Source organism: Pongo pygmaeus, chromosome 9, assembly GCF_028885625.2.
Source record: "Pongo pygmaeus isolate AG05252 chromosome 9, NHGRI_mPonPyg2-v2.0_pri, whole genome shotgun sequence".
In the NCBI taxonomy this organism is placed as follows: Eukaryota; Metazoa; Chordata; class Mammalia; order Primates; family Hominidae; genus Pongo; species Pongo pygmaeus.
In genome coordinates, this window is record NC_072382.2 from 11,532,430 (window position 1) to 11,550,117 (window position 17,688).

Genomic DNA, 17,688 nt, shown 5'->3' on the forward strand with positions numbered 1-17,688 from the left:
GTCTCAGAGGGGCACCCAGTTGTATGAGATGTCAGTTGGCCCTTACTGGGAGGTGTTTCCCAGTTAGGCTACTCGGGGTTCAGGGACCCACTTTAGGAGGCAGACTGTCTGTTCTCAGATCTCAAACTCCATGCTAGGAGGATCACTGCTCTCTTAAAAGCTCAGTTGGAAATGGAGAAATCACCCATCTTCTTCATCACTCATGCTGGGAGCTGTAGACCGGAGCTGTTCCTATTCAGTTATCTTGGAACAATCTCTTGTCTTGATTTCTAATTGGATTGTGCTGTGGTCTGAGAGACTGTTTGTTATGATTTCAGTTATTTTGCATTTGCTGACAGGTGTTTTACTTCTGATCAAGTGATTGATTTTAGAATATGTGACATGTGGCAATGAGAAAAATGTATATTCTATTGGTTTGGGTGGAGAGTTCTTTAGATATATGTCAGGACCATTTGATCCAGTGCTGATGTCAGGTACTGAATACCTTTGTTAATTTTCTGTCTTGATGATCTGTCTAATATTGTCAGTGGAGTGTTAAAGTCTCCCACTATTACTGTGTGGGAATCTTTCTTGTTGGCGGTCTCTAAGAACTTGCTTTATGAATTTGGTTGCTCCTGCATTGGGTGCATATATGTTTAAGATAGTTAGATCTTCTTGTTGAATTGAACCCTTTGCCATTATGTAATGCCTTCTTTCTCTTTTTCATCTTTGTTGGTTTAAAGTCTGTTTTGTCAGAAAGTAGGATTGCAACCCCTGGTTTTTCTGCCTTTTTATTTTATTGGTTGATTTTTCTACATCCCCCCTTAACTTTGAGCCTATGTGTGTTATTGCATGTGAGATGGATCTCTTAAAGACAGCACACCAATGGGTCTTGTTTTTTAATCCAGATTTCCACTCTGTGTCTTTTAACTGGGACATTTAGCTTATTCACATTTAAGGTTAGTATTGATATATGTGGATTTGATCCTGTCATCACGATGCTAACTGATCATTTTTCAGACTTGTTTATGAGTCTGCTTTATAGTGTCTCTGTCCTGTGTACTTCAGTGTGTTTTTGTAATGGCTGGTAATGGACTTTCTTTTCCATATTTAGTGCTTCTTTCAGGAGCTCTTCTAAGGCAGGTCTGGTGGTAATGAACTCCCTCAACACTTGCTTGTCTGAAAAGGGATCTTATTTCTCCTTCACTTCTGAAGCTTAGTTTGGCCAAATATGAAATTCCGGATTAGAGTTTCTTCTCTTAATAATGTTGAATATTTGTCCCCAATCTCTTCTGGCTTGTAGGGGGTTTCATCTGAGAGGCCCACTATTAGTCCAACAGACTTCCTTTTGTAGGTGACCTGGCCTTTCTTTCTAGCTGCATTTAACATTTTTTCTATCATTTCAACCTTGGAGAACCTGATTATTATGTGTTTTGAAGATGATCTTATTGTGAAGTATCTTACTGGAATTCTGTGCATTTCCTGCATTTCCTGAATTTGAATGTTTGCCTCTCTAGCTAAGTTGGGAAACTTCTCATGGAAGATATCCTGAAATATGATCTCCAAATTGGTTCCATTCTTCTAATCCCTTTCAGGTACATCAATCAGTTGTAGATTCAGTCTCTTCTGTTGCTTTTATTCCTTTTCATTCTTTTTTCTCTATTCTTGTCTGACTCTCTTATTTCAGAAAGGCAGTCTGCAAGCTCTGAGATTATTTCTTCTTCTTAGTTTATTCTACTTTTAATACTTGTGATGGGGGGGGTGGAGCCAAGATGGCCAAACAGGAACAGCTCCAGTCTACAGCTCCCAGTGTGAGTGACACAGAAGATGGGTGATTTCTGCATTTCCAACTGAGGTACCAGGTTCATCTCACTGGGGAGTGTCAGACAGTGGGTGCAGGACAGTGGGTGCAGTGCACCTAGCATGAGCTGAAGCAGGGCAAGGCATTGCCTCACCCAGGAAGCACAAGAGGTCAGGGAATTCCCTTTCCTAGTCAAAGAAAGGGGTGACAGATGGCACCCAGAAAATCGGGTCACTCCCACCCTAATATTGCACTTTTCCAATGGTCTGAGCAAATGGCACACCAGGAGATTTTATCCTGTGCCTGGCTCAGAAGGTCCTATGCCCACGGAGCCTCATTCATTGCTAGCATAGCAGTCTGACATCAAACTGCAAGGTGGCAGCAAGGCTGGGGGAGGGGCACCCACCATTGCCGAGGGTTGAGTAGGTAAACAAAGCGGCTGGGAAGCTCCAACTGGGTGGAGCCCACCGCAGCTCGAGGAGGCCTGCCTGCCTCTGTAGACTCCATCTCTCAGGGCAGGGTATAGCCAAACAAAAGGGAGCAGAAAACTCTGCAGACTTAAATGTCCCTGTCTAACAGCTTTGAAGAGAGTAGTGGTCCTCCCGGCACATAGCTGGAAATCTGAGAATGGGCAGACTGCCTCTTCAAGTGGGTCCCTGAACCCTAAGTAGCCTAACTGGGAGCACCCCCAAGTAGGGAAAGACTGACACCTCACACGGCTGGGTACTCCTCTGAGACAAAACTTCCAGAGGAATGATCAGGCAGCAACATTTCCTGTTCAGCAATATTTGCTGTACTGCAGCCTCTGCCACTGATACCCAGGCAAACAGGGTCTGGAGTGGACCTCCAGCAAACTCCAACAGACCTACAGCTGAGGGTCCTGACTGTTAGAAGGAAAACTAACAGAAAGGACATCCACACCAAAACCCCATCTGTACGTCACCATCATCAAAGACTAAAGGTAGATAAAACCACAAAGATGAAGAAAAAACAGAGCAGAAAACCTGGAAACTCTAAAAATCAGAGTGCCTCTCCTCCTCCAAAGGAATGCAGCTCCTCACCAGCAACGGAACAAAGCTGGACAGATAATGACTTTGATGAGCTGAGAGAAGGAGCCTTCAGATGATCAAACTACTCCGAGCCAAAGGAGGAAGTTCAAACCCATGGCAAAGAAGTTAAAAACCTTGAAAAAAAATTAGACGAATGGCTAACTAGAATAACCAATGCAGAGAAGTCCTTAAAGGACTTGATGGAGCTGAAAACCACAGCACGAGAACGACATGATGAATGCACAAGCCTCAGTAGCCAATTCAATCAACTGGAAGAAAGGGTATCAGTGATGGAAGATCAAATGAATGAAATGAAGTGAGAAAAGAAAAAAGAGTAAAAAGAAATGAACAAAGCCTCCAAGAAATATGGGACTATGTGAAAAGACCAAATCTATGTCTGATTGGTGTACCAGCCACTGCAAAAACATGCCAAATTGTAAAGACCATCGATGCTAGGAAGAAATTGCATCAACTAACGAGCAAAATAACAAGCTAACATCATAATGACAGGATCAAATTCACACCTAACAATATTAACCTTAAATGTAAATAGGCTAAATGCTCCAATTAAAAGACACAGACTGGGCAAATTGGATAAAAAGTCAAGACCCATCAATGTGCTGTATTCAGGAAACCCATCTCATGTGCAGAGATACACATAGGCTCAAAATAAAGGGATGGAGGAAGATCTACCAAGCAAATGGAAAACAAAAAAAGGCAGGAGTTGCAATCCTAGTCTCTGATAAAACAGACTTTAAACCAACAAAGATCAAAAGAGACAAAGAAGGCCATTACACAATAGTAAAGGGATCAATTCAACAAGAGGAGCTAACTATCCTAAATATATATGTGCCCAATACAGGAGCACCCAGATTCATAAAGCTAGTCCTTAGAGACCTACAAAGACACTTAGACTCCCACACAATAATAATGGGAGACTTTAACATCCCACTGTCAACATTAGACAGATCAATGAGACAGAAAGTTAACAAGGATATACAGGAACTAAACTCAGCTCTGCACCAAGCGGACCTAATAGACATCTACAGAACTCTCCACCCCAAATCAACAGAATATACATTCTTCTCAGCACCACACCACACTTATTCCAAAATTGACCACATAGTTGGAAGTAAAGCACTCCTCAGCAAATGTAAAAGAACAGAAATTATAACAAACTGTCTCTCAGACCACAGTGCAATCAAACTCGAACTCAGGATTAAGAAACTCACTCAAAACCGCTCAACTACATGGAAACTGAACAACCTGCTTCTGAATGACTACTGAGTACGTAACAAAATGAAGTCAGAAATAAAGATGTTCTTTGAAGCCAACGAGAACAAAGACACAACATACCAGAATCTCTGGGACACATTGAAAGCAGTGTGTAGAGGGAAATTTATAGCACTAAATGCCCACAAGAGAAAGCAGGAAAAATCTAAAATTGACACCCTAACATCACAATTAAAAGAACTAGAGAAGCAAGAGCAAACACATTGAAAAGCTAGCAGAAGGCAAGAAATAACTAAGATCAGAGCAGAACTGAAGGAAATAGAGACACAAAAAAACTCTTCAAAAAATCAATGAATCCAAGAGCTGGTTTTTTGAAAAGATCAACAGAATTGATAGACTGCTGGCAAGACAAATAAAGAAGAAAAGAGAGAAGAATCAAATAGATGCAATAAAAAATGATAAAGGGGAAATCACCACTGATCCCGCGGAAATAAAAAAACTACCATCAGACAATACTATAAACACTTCTATGCAAATAAACTAGAAAATCTAGAAGAAATGGATAAATTCCTCAACACATACACCCTCCCAAGACTAAACCAGGAAGAAGTTGAATCTCTGAATAGACCAATAACCGGCTCTGAAATTGAGGCAATAATTAATAGCTTACCAACCAAAATAAGTCCAGGACCAGATGGATTCACAGCCGAATTCTACCAGAGGTACAAGGAGGAGCTGGTATCATTCCTTCTGAAACTATTCCAACCAATAGAAAAAAAAAGGGAATCCTCCCTAACTCATTTTATGAGGCCAGCATCATCCTGATACCAAAGCCTGGCAGAGACACAACAAAAAAAGAGAATTTTAGAGCAATATCCCTGATGAACATCAATGCAAAAATTCTCAATAAAATACTGGCAAACCAAATCCAGCTACACATCAAAAAGGGTATCCACCATGATCAAGTGGGCTACATCCCTGAGATGCAAGGCTGGTTCAACCTATGCAAATCAATAAATGTAATCCAACATATAAACAGAACGAAAGACAAACACCACATGATTATCTCAATAGATGCAGAAAAGGCCTTTGACAAAATTCAACAACCCTTCATGCTAAAAACTCTCAATAAATTAGGTATTGATGGGACATATCTCAAAATAATAGGAGCTATCTATGACAAACTGACAGCCAATATCATACTGAATGGGCAAAAACTGGAAGCATTCCCTTTGAAAACTGACACAAGACAGGGATGCCCTCTCTCACCACTCCTATTCAACATAGTGTTGGAAGTTCTGGCCAGGGCAATCAGGCAGGAGAAGTAAATAAAGGTGTCAATTAGGAAAAGAGGAAGTCAAATTGTCTCTGTTTGCAGACAACATGATTGTATACCTAGAAAACCCCATTGTCTCAGCCCAAAATCTCCTTAAGCTGATAGGCAACTTCAGCAAAGTCTCAGGATATAAAATCAATGCACAAAAATCACAAGCACTCTTATACACCAATAACAGACAAACAGAGAGCCAAATCATGAGTGAACTCCCATTCACAATTGCTTCAAAGAGAATAAAATACCTAGGAATCCAACTTACAAGGGATGTGAAGGACCTCTTCAAGGAGAACTACAAACCACTGCTCAATGAAATAAAAGAGGATACAAACAAATGGAAGTACATTCCATGTTCATGGGTAGGAAGAATCAATATCATGAAAATGGCCATACTGCCCAAGGTAATTGATAGATTCAATGACATCCCCATCAAGCTACCAATGACTTTTTTCACAGAATTGGAAAAAACTACTTTAAAGTTCATATGGAACCAAAAAAGAGCCCGCAGAGCCAAGTCAATCCTAAGCCAAAAGAACAAAGCTGGAGGCATCATGCTACCTGACTTCAAACTATACTACAAGGCTACAGTAACCAAAACAGCATGATACTGGTACCAAAACAGAGATATAGACAAATGGAACAGAACAGAGCCCTCAGAAATAATGCCACATATCTACAGCTATCTGATCTTTGACAAACCTGACAAAAACAAGCAATGGGGAAAGGAATCCCTATTTAACAAATGGTGCTGGGAAAACTGGCTAGCCATATGTAGGAAGCTGAAACTGGATCCCTTCCTTACACCTTACACAAAAATTAATTCAAGGTGGATTAAAGACTTAAATGTTAGACCTAAAACCATAAAAACCCTAGAAGAAAACCTAGGCAATACCATTCAGGACATACGCATGGTCAAGGACTTCATGTCTAAAACACCAAAAGCAATGGCAACAAAAGCCAAAATTGACAAATGGGATCTAATTAAACTAAAGAGCTTCTGCACAGCAAAAGAAACTACCATCGGAGTGAACAGGCAACCTACAGAATGGGAGAAAATTTTTGCAATCTACTCATCTGACAAAGGGCTAATATCCAGAATCTACAATGAACTCAAACAAATTTACAAGATAAAAACAAACAACCCCATCAAAAAGTGGGCGAAGGATATGAACAGACATTTCTCAAAAGAAGACATTTATGCAGCCAAAAAACACATGAAAAAATGCTCATCATCACTGGCCATCAGAGAAACGCAAATCAAAACCACAATAAGATACCATCTCATACCAGTTAGAATGGCGATCATTAAAAAGTCAGGAAACAACAGGTGCTGGAGAGGATGTGGAGAAATAGGAACACTTTTACACTGTTGGTGGGACTGTAAACTAGTTCAACCATTGTGGAAGACAGTGTGGTGATTCCTCAGGGATCTAGAACTAGAAATACCATTTGACCCAGCCATCCTATTACTGGGTATATACCCAAAGGATTATAAATCATGCTGCTATAAAGACACATGCACACGTATGTTTATTGTGGCACTATTCACAATAGCAAAGACTTGGAACCAACCCAAATGTCCAACAATGATAGACTGGATTAAGCAAATGTGGCACATATACACCATGGAATACTATGCAGCCACAAAAAAGGATGAGTTCATGTCCTTTGTAGAGACATGGATGAAGCTGGAAACCATCATTCTCAGCAAACTGTTGCAAGGACAGAAAACTAAACACCGCATGTTCTCACTCATAGATGGGAATTGAACAATGAGAACACATGGACACAGGAAGGGGAACATCACACACTGGGGCCTGTTGTGGGGTGGGGGGAGCAGGGAGGGATAGCATTAGGAGAAATACCTAATGTTAAATGATGAGTTAATGGGTGCAGCTTCCCAACATGGCACATGTATACATATGTAACTAACCTGCACGTTGTGCACATGTACCCTAAAACTTAAAGTATAATAAAAAAAAAATAAAATAAAATACTTGTGATTGCATTATGAAATTCTTGTAGTGTGTTTTTCAGCTCTATGAGGTCAGTTACATTCTGCTCTATACTGGCTATTTTGTCTGTCAGCTCCTGCAATGTGTTACATGATTTTTAGCTTCCTTGTATTGGGTTACAGTGTACTCCTGTAGCTCAATGAACTTCATTCCTATCCATATTCTGAATTCTGCTTCTGTCATGTCAGCCATCACTACTGAGTTTTCATTTGCTAAACCAATAACCCATAAGTCAGGACATAGCAATAAATCATTACCTGGGAGTTATTCATGTTCCTGACCATCCTTTCCTCAACAAGTATTGTAGAAACAGAATTATTACAAAAATGTTTTCCCCAACAGAGGAAAATATTTGGGTAGATATCCTTAATTGTGATCTATGTTTATATGTACATCCCTAGAAAGAAATTTGTGATAAAGTTTGAGATGCTTTTAATTGTTGTAGGTGATATTTGGATGATAGGAAGGGACAGCAAATTTACCTCTATACATTTCGAAGAACTGCATAGTTGCTCCAGTTAAAAACATAAAGGCAAAAACGAACAATTTACATCTTGTCCTGTGCTCTCTCTTCCTTCTATTTACTTTACAAACCCTAATGTATGATTAACTATACCCCTTCCCTTAACAAAATCAGTTCAGTGGAGGAATCCTATTTGGTCTTTACCTCAGAGAGATAATTACAGATTTAATACAGAGAAAGTTCAGATAGAGAGAAAGTGTACTCTCTGTCAGGCTCATCCATTAGTTCATGTTATCTCTGTAACAATCATACATGGTAACATTGTTCCATTTACATAGATGAGCAAACTGAGGAAGATTTAGGTAAATGACTTGCTAATATATCCAGTTTTGGTCATAGATGGTATGACCAGAAATGAGTCTAGTCTCTATGAGGCCTCAAGCATACATCAATTATTTCAGGGTCTTTACTTTAGGAAAAAGAACACATTATGAATAGACATTTGTTATACCCTTACTAGGACCTTGGCAGGCATCTGCACAAGTGATGATTCCTCATGCTTCAGCATCAGGAGCCCCATGATAAATTTGCTGAATAAGAGGGATGCCAATATGACTCAAGTGTTTATCCCAACAGTGAATGTGCACTGCACAGAGAGTCATCCTTACATTTTCCTGGTGATCGCACAAGAGAATGTAGGCTTTCATTTCCTGGTATAACCAAACAAGAGGTGGGTATTCGCTTGGAGGGGAAAGGCATCTCAGGATAAATGTTATGTGAAAAAATGAGTAAGTAGTGGTTGGCTGCACCTCTGTCCTCTTCTTTGCTCAGGTGGCTGGCAGAGTCTGCTCGGTGGCTCATTATCAACAACAAACCAGAAGAGGGCTTAAAGGAACTTAGAAAAGCTGCACACGGGAATGGAATGAAGAATGCTGAAGACATCCTAACCATGGAGGTAAGCAAGATGGGAGCTGGATATGGGATGTTGAGAAGACATAAATTGTCATCTGTACTTGTTGGTGTTCATAAGGTGAATAAAGGAGAGAAACACAGGTAGAGTTATGGGTCATCTCACCTCACAATCATTCTCAATGGGTGTCAACACTGGATTAACATTGAAAGAGAATATCCTGGGGGAGGAGCCAAGATGGCCGAATAGGAACAGCTCCGGTCTACAGCTCCCAGCGCGAGCGACGCAGAAGACGGGTGATTTCTGCATTTCCATCTGAGGTACCGTGTTCATCTCACTAGGGAGTGCCAGACAGTGGGCGCAGGTCAGTGGGTGAGCGCACCGTGCGCCAGCCGAAGCAGGGGCGAGGCATTGCCTCACTCGGGAAGCGCAAGGGGTCAGGGAGTTCCCCTTCCAGGGGTGACAGACGGCACCTGGAAAATCGGGCCACTCCCACCCGAATACTGTGCTTTTCCGACGGGCTTAGGAAACGGTGCCCCAGGAGAGTATAGCCCGCACCTGGCTCAGAGGGTCCTACGCCCATGGAGTCTCGCTGATTGCTAGCACAGCAGTCTGAGATCAAACAGCAAGGCGGCAGCGAGGCTGGGGGAGGGGCGCCCGCCATTGCCCGGGCTCGCTTAGGTAAACAAAGCAGCCTGGAAGCTTGAACTGGGTGGAGCCCACCACAGCTCAAGGAGGCCTGCCTGCCTCTGTAGGCTCCACCTCTGGGGGCAGGACACAGACAAACAAAAAGACAGCAGTAACCTCTGCAGACTTAAATGTCCCTGTCTGACAGCTGTGAGGAGAGCAGTGGTTCTCCCAGCACGCAGCTGGAGATCTGAGAACGGGCTGACAGCCTCCTCAAGTGGGTCCCTGACCCCTGACCCCTGAGCAGCCTAACTGGGAGGCACCCCCCAGCAGGGGCAGACTGACACCTCACACGGCCGGCCAGGTACTCCAACAGACCTGCAGCTGAGGGTTCTGTCTGTTAGAAGGAAAACTAACAGAAAGGACATCCACACCAAAAACCCATCTGTACATCACCATCATCAAAGACCAAAAGTAGATAAAACCACAAAGATGGGGAAAAAACAGAGCAGAAAAACTGGAAACTCTAAAAACCAGAGTACCTCTCCTCCTCCAAAGGAACGCAGTTCCTCACCAGCAACGGAACAAAGCTGGACAGAGAATGACTTTGATGAGCTGAGAGAAGAAGGCTTCAGACGATCAAATTACTCCGAGCTACGGGAGGATATTCAAACCAAAGGCAAAGAAGTTGAAAACTTTGAAAAAAATTTAGAAGAATGTATAACTAGAATAACCAATACAGAGAAGTGCTTAAAGGAGCTGATGGAGCTGAAAACCAAGGCTCGAGAACTACGTGAAGAATGCAGAAGCCTCAGGAGCCGATGCGATCAAATGGAAGAAAGGGTGTCAGCCCTGGAAGATGAAATGAATGAAATGAAGCGAGAAGGGAAGTTTAGAGAAAAAAGAATAAAAAGAAACGAGCAAAGCCTCCAAGAAATGTGGGACTATGTGAAAAGACCAAATCTACGTCTGATTGGTGTACCTGAAAGTGACGGAGAGAATGGAAACAAGTTGGAAAACACTCTGCAGGATATTATCCAGGAGAACTTCCCCAATCTAGCAAGGCAGGCCAACATTCAGATTCAGGAAATACAGAGAATGCCACAAAGATACTCCTCGAGAAGAGCAACTCCAAGACACATAATTGTCAGATTCACCAAAGTTGAAATGAAGGAAAAAATGTTAAGGGCAGCCAGAGAGAAAGGTCGGGTTACCATCAAAGGGAAGCCCATCAGACTAACAGCGGATCTCTCGGCAGAAACCCTACAAGCCAGAAGAGAGTGGGGGCCAATATTCAACATTCTTAAAGAAAAGAATTTTCAACCCAGAATTTCATATCCTGCCAAACTAAGCTTCATAATTGAAGGAGAAATAAAATACTTTACAGACAAGCAAATGCTGAGAGATTTTGTCACCACCAGGCCTGCCCTAAAAGAGCTCCTGAAGGAAGCGCTAAACATGGAAAGGCACAACCGGTACCAGCCACTGCAAAATCATACCGAAATGTAAAGAACATCGAGACTAGGAAGAGACTGCATCAACTAACGAGCAAAATATCCAGCTAACATCATAATGACAGGATCAAATTCACACATAACAATATTAACTTTAAATGTAAATGGACTAAATGCTCCAATTAAAAGACACAGACTGGCAAACTGGATAAAGACTCAAGACCCATCAGTGTGCTGTATTCAGGAAACCCATCTCACGTGCAGAGACACACATAGGCTCAAAATAAAAGGATGGAGGAAGATCTACCAAGCAAATGGAAAACAAAAAAAGGCAGGGGTTGCAATCCTAGTCTCTGATAAAACAGACTTTAAACCAACAAAGATCAAAAGAGACAAAGAAGGCCATTACATAATGGTAAAGGGATTAATTCAACAAGAAGAGCTAACTATCCTAAATATATATGCACCCAATACAGGAGCACCCAGATTCATAAAGCAAGTCCTGAGTGACCTACAAAGAGACTTAGACTCCCACACATTAATAATGGGAGACTTTAACACCCCACTATCAACATTAGACAGATCAACGAGACAGAAAGTCAACAAGGATACCCAGGAATTGAACTCAGCTCTGCACCAAGCGGACCTAATAGACATCTACAGAACTCTCCACCCCAAATCAACAGAATATACATTTTTTTCAGCACCACACCACACCTATTCCAAAATTGACCATATACTTGGAAGTAAAGCTCTCCTCAATAAATGTAAAAGAACAGAAATTGTAACAAACTGTCTCTCAGATCACAGTGCAATCAAGCTAGAACTCAGGATTAAGAATCTCACTCAAAACCGCTCAACTACGTGGAAACTGAACAACCTGCTCCTGAATGACTACTGGGTACATAACGAAATGAAGGCAGAAATAAAGATGTTCTTTGAAACCAACGAGAACCAAGACACAACATACCAGAATCTCTGGGATGCATTCAAAGCAGTGTGTAGAGGGAAATTTATAGCACTAAATGCCCACAAGAGAAAGCAGGAAAGATCCAAAATTGACACCCTAACATCACAATTAAAAGAACTAGAAAAGCAAGAGCAAACACATTCAAAAGCTAGCAGAAGGCAAGAAATAACTAAAATCAGAGCAGAACTGAAGGAAATAGAGACACAAAAAACCCTTCAAAAAATAAATGAATCCAGGAGCTGGTTTTTTGAAAGGATCAACAAAATTGATAGACCGCTAGCAAGATTAATAAAGAAAAAAAGAGAGAAGAATCAAATAGATGCAATAAAAAATGATAAAGGGGATATCACCACCGATCCCACAGAAATACAAACTACCATCAGAGAATATTACAAACACCTCTATGCAAATAAACTAGAAAATCTAGAAGAAATGGATAAATTCCTCGACACATACACCCTCCCAAGACTAAACCAGGAAGAAGTTGAATCTCTGAATAGACCAATAACAGGAGCTGAAATTGTGGCAATAATCAATAGCTTACCAACCAAAAAAAGTCCAGGCCCAGATGGATTCACAGCCGAATTCTACCAGAGGTACAAGGAGGAGCTGGTACCATTCCTTCTGAAACTATTCCAATCAATAGAAAAAGAGGGAATCCTCCCTAACTCATTTTATGAGGCCAGCATCATCCTGATACCAAAGCCTGGCAGAGACACAACAAAAAAAGAGAATTTTAGACCAATATCCTTGATGAACATTGATGCAAAAATCCTCAATAAAATACTGGCAAACAGAATCCAGCAGCACATCAAAAAGCTTATCCACCATGATCAAGTGGGCTTCATCCCTGGGATGCAAGGCTGGTTCAATATACGCAAATCAATAAATGTAATCCAGCATATAAACAGAACGAAAGACAAAAACCACATGATTATCTCAATAGATGCAGAAAAGGCCTTTGACAAAATTCAACAACCCTTCATGCTAAAAACTCTCAATAAATTAGGAATTGATGGGACGTATCTCAAAATAATAAGAGCTATTTATGACAAACCCACAGCCAATATCATACTGAATGGGCAAAAACTGGAAGCATTCCCTTTGAAAACTGGCACAAGACAGGGATGCCCTCTCTCACCACTTCTATTCAACATAGTGTTGGAAGTTCTGGCCAGGGCAATTAGGCAGGAGAAGGAAATCAAGGGTATTCAATTAGGAAAAGAGGAAGTCAAATTGTCCCTGTTTGCAGATGACATGATAGTATATCTATAAAACCCCATTGTCTCAGCCCAAAATCTCCTTAAGCTGATAAGCAACTTCAGCAAAGTCTCAGGATACAAAATCAACGTGCAAAAATCACAAGCATTCTTATACATCAATAACAGACAAACAGAGAGCCAAATCATGAGTGAACTCCCATTCACAATTGCTTCAAAGAGAATAAAATACCTAGGAATCCAACTTACAAGGGATGTGAAAGACCTCTTCAAGGAGAACTACAAACCACTGCTCAAGGAAATAAAAGAGGATACAAACAAATGGAAGAACATTCCATGCTCATGGGTAGGAAGAATCAATATCATGAAAATGGCCATCCTTCCCAAGGTAATTTACAGATTCAATGCCATCCCCATCAAGCTACCAATGACTTTCTTCTCAGAATTGGAAAAAACTACTTTAAACTTCATATGGAACCAAAAAAGAGCCCGCATCGCCAAGTCAGTCCTAAGCCAAAAGAACAAAGCTGGAGGCATCACGCTACCTGACTTCAAACTATACTACAAGGCTACAGTAACCAAAACAGCATGGTACTGGTACCAAAACAGAGATATAGATCAATGGAACAGAACAGAGCCATCAGAAATAATGCCACATATCTACAAGTATCTGATCTTTGACAAACCTGACAAAAACAAGAAATGGGGAAAGGATTCCCTATTTAATAAATGGTGCTGGGAAAACTGGCTAGCCATATGTAGAAAGCTGAAACTGGATCCCTTCCTTACACCTTATACAAAAATCAATTCAAGATGGATTAAAGACTTAAATGTTAGACCTAAAACCATAAAAACCCTAGAAGAAAACCTAGGCATTACCATTCAGGACATAGGCATGGGCAAGGACTTCATGTCTAAAACACCAAAAGCAATGGCAACAAAAGCCAAAATTGACAAATGGGATCTAATTAAACTCAAGAGCTTCTGCACAGCAAAAGAAACCACCATCAGAGTGAACAGGCAACCTACAAAATGGGAGAAAATTTTCGCAACCTACTCATCTGACAAAGGGCTAATATCCAGAATCTACAATGAACTCCAACAAATTTACAAGAAAAAAACAAACAACCCCATCAAAAAGTGGGCGAAGGACATGAACAGACACTTCTCAAAAGAAGACATTTATGCAGCCAAAAAACACATGAAAAAATGCTCACCATCACTGGCCATCAGAGAAATGCAAATCAAAACCACAATGAGATACCATCTCACACCAGTTAGAATGGCAATCATTAAAAAGTCAGGAAACAACAGGTGCTGGAGAGGATGTGGAGAAATAGGAACACTTTTACACTGTTGGTGGGACTGTAAACTAGTTCAACCCTTGTGGAAGTCAGTGTGGCGATTCCTCAGGGATCTAGAACTAGAAATTCCATTCGACCCAGCCATCCCATTACTGGGTATATACCCAAAGGACTATAAATCATGCTGCTATAAAGACACATGCACACGTATGTTTATTGTGGCATTATTCACAATAGCAAAGACTTGGAACCAACCCAAATGTCCAACAATGATAGACTGGATTAAGAAAATGTGGCACATATACACCATGGAATACTATGCAGCCATAAAAAATGATGAGTTCACGTCCTTTGTAGGGACATGGATGAAATTGGAAATCATCATTCTCAGTAAACTATCGCAAGAACAGAAAACCAAACACCGCATATTCTCACTCATAGGTGGGAATTGAACAATGAGAACACATGGACACAGGAAGGGGAACATTACACTCTGGGGACTGTTGTGGGGTGGGGGGAGGGGGGAGGGATAGCATTGGGAGATATACCTAATGCTAGATGACGAGTTGGTGGGTGCAGCGCACCAGCATGGCACATGTATACATATGTAACTTACCTGCACATTGTGCACATGTACCATAAAACCTAAAGTATAATAATAATCATAATAATAATAATAATAATAATAATAAAAGAAAAAATAAAAATAAAAAAATAAAAATTAAAAAAAAAAAAAAAAAAAGAGAATATCCTGTTGCTGAAAGGATGGGACACAGATATTTTACTCAACAGAGGCAGAGGCACAGAGTGTTAACAATGCAAATTTTGCATTGGACTCACTCTAACTCTATAATACAAAGTAACCTAAACTAGTTCATTACTTTCCAGTTATTATTCTGTGGCCTTTTTTCACGGTAATAAGGACAGAGGAAGGAAGGATTAGTGAGCAAACAGAATAGAACATAAGGAGGTTCACTTATTTGTTCACTCTGTCATATATTCTTTAATTCAAGATACATTTAGTGAGTGCCTACCTGTTCCAGATTTCATTCTTTCTTGGAAATATGATAGTGCCAACACCAGTCCAAATCTATATTTGTATGGAGTTTCTTCTACTTACTATAAGCTTATAAAGCATGACTAAGTGGAAATGCCTGGGGGAAGTCTTTATCTTTTTTTCCACCTCATGGATTATTAAGTAAATGTAAAGTATTTATCAAAAAATTATAGTATGCAACAAATGGTACTAGGTCATGAATGACAGAAAGTCAGGGTCACAGCCTGAATGGAGCTTTTACTTTAATATGAGAGAGGAGAACTAATGGACATGTTTAAATCTAAGTGTTGGAAATTATAAAAGTACAGAAAGAATGTTAATGAAGACAAGAAAAATACATTTTACCTTATTTTACTGAAACAGGAGAGGACTAGGAGCTAGTTAATCAGAGAGAATGAATAAAACACCTCTTAAGACATGGCCAATGACATATCTGATGGAACTTAGTCCCAGAAGGAAGCAGACATCCTTCAGAAGATTTGAAATAAGAAGCCTGAAAATCCTCCTGTGAGTTAATGTTCAACTGAAGGTGGCAGGAAGAAATAAATATTTGCCACAAAGATGAACCCATTGCAGAGACAATAGCACAGGCATCCCAATATAATAGTGAAAATATTGGCATAGCTTTTTTTAAAAAAAGAAATGCTGAAATTCAGATGGAACTGAATGTCATTTCTAGACTGCATCTAAATATATATAAAGAACATATAGAGAGAGAATATATAGAGAGAGTATATTATATTTTATATATATATATATATATATATACACACATATATAAAATGTGTAATTCTTTTGGGTTGACTGAATTCTTAGGTGCTATCTGTGGTTTCACACACACACCTAGCATGTGACCTATAAGGCTGGCCCAATATAGAAAATAAAAGCTACTCTTACAGAAGTTCAGGGAGATTTAAAACAACAACAACAATTAAGTGTTACAAAACACAGTAGAATCAAAAAAATAACAATGCATTGTCTCAAAGTGAATGGCAACTGACTGTCCCCTCAGCACCCAGAGGAAGGACAGTGTTGCTCAAAAGGAGCAATTGGTTTAGGATGTGGATTCTATGCATGAATGGGTACCTAATATTGTGTTAACTTGATTTTTTTATTGTGTAAATATTATCCATATATGTGTGGTCTTATTCCTGTTTCAACTTCCGTCTGACAGACTGCCTAACACACCTACTCTAGGCAGCCCCTCTAGCCTAAAGCAAATCCACTTTATGTCAATATCAATCCATTGATCAGTCTAATTTTAGTGGTCAGCTAGTTCAGTACATAACATTCATCTCCTATGCCCAAACCACACATAACTGAGAGATAGTTAAAGGGTTCAGAAACATGGAGATCAAAATTTTTAGCATTTGTACTATTGAGAAAACTGGAATAGAAGACATGACTTTACGTACCTTGCCTCAACAGGATTTCTAACACTTCTCCCCAGAGTTAAGCTTACTCACCAGTCACAAGTTTTCCCAGAGGTGCAGAGCCTAACCTGATAAATATAGGATGTGGCCCAGAAAGCAGACTTGAATGCAATCTCTTTCTAAGGGTGTTCTGGGCACTACAGCATGCCTGTCTTATTCTTCCACACTCACCAACAATACCATAGTCCTCCACAGGCAGCTTAGCGTATGTGGACAGGGACCAAGATTATCCCTGTTGAAACTTGTTCCTCATAGAAACATAAGGATTAGTTTCCAGCTTCATCCATCATTCTCAGCAAACTATCGCAAGGACAAAAAAACAAACACCGCATGTTCTCACTCATAGGTGGGAATTGAACAATGAGAACACATGGACACAGGAAGGGGAACATCACACACCGGGGACTGTTGTGGGGTTGGGGGAGGAGGGAGGGATAGCATTAGGAGATATACCTAATGCTAAATGACGAGTTAATGGGTGCAGCACACCAAAACAGCACATGTATACATATGTAACAAACCTGCACGTTGTGCACATGTACCCTAAAACTTAAAGTATAATAATAAAAAAAAAAACATAAGGGTTAGGAAGAAAGTACCCCACTCCCAAAACTCCAGTATTTCTGAAACAAGAACCAAAATAAACTCTCTCAGGAAATTTATCTCTTTCCTGAGGCAGACAAACTGTTTTTCACCAAAGGCAGTTCAGCTGAGAACCAGGTCTTTGGGGCCCATCTGGTATAAATGGAGCTTTGGAGTTTAATCCAAGTAACTCTTCATTTTTTTCCCCATCCTGATATGAATCTCTAACCTACATATTCTTTTCAATGCTCTGCAGCC

The 17,688-nt window shown here is 40.4% G+C and overlaps 1 protein-coding gene across 1 annotated transcript in view; it reads left to right on the forward strand.

Annotated features, from left to right (window-relative positions):
* SLC22A25 (solute carrier family 22 member 25) overlaps nt 1-17,688 on the forward strand; it is a 74,537-nt gene that overhangs the window by 36,153 nt on the left and 20,696 nt on the right. Inside the window, 1 exon segment of the mRNA XM_054439161.2 lies at nt 8,705-8,828. Coding sequence (XP_054295136.2) covers nt 8,705-8,828 — 124 coding nt within the window.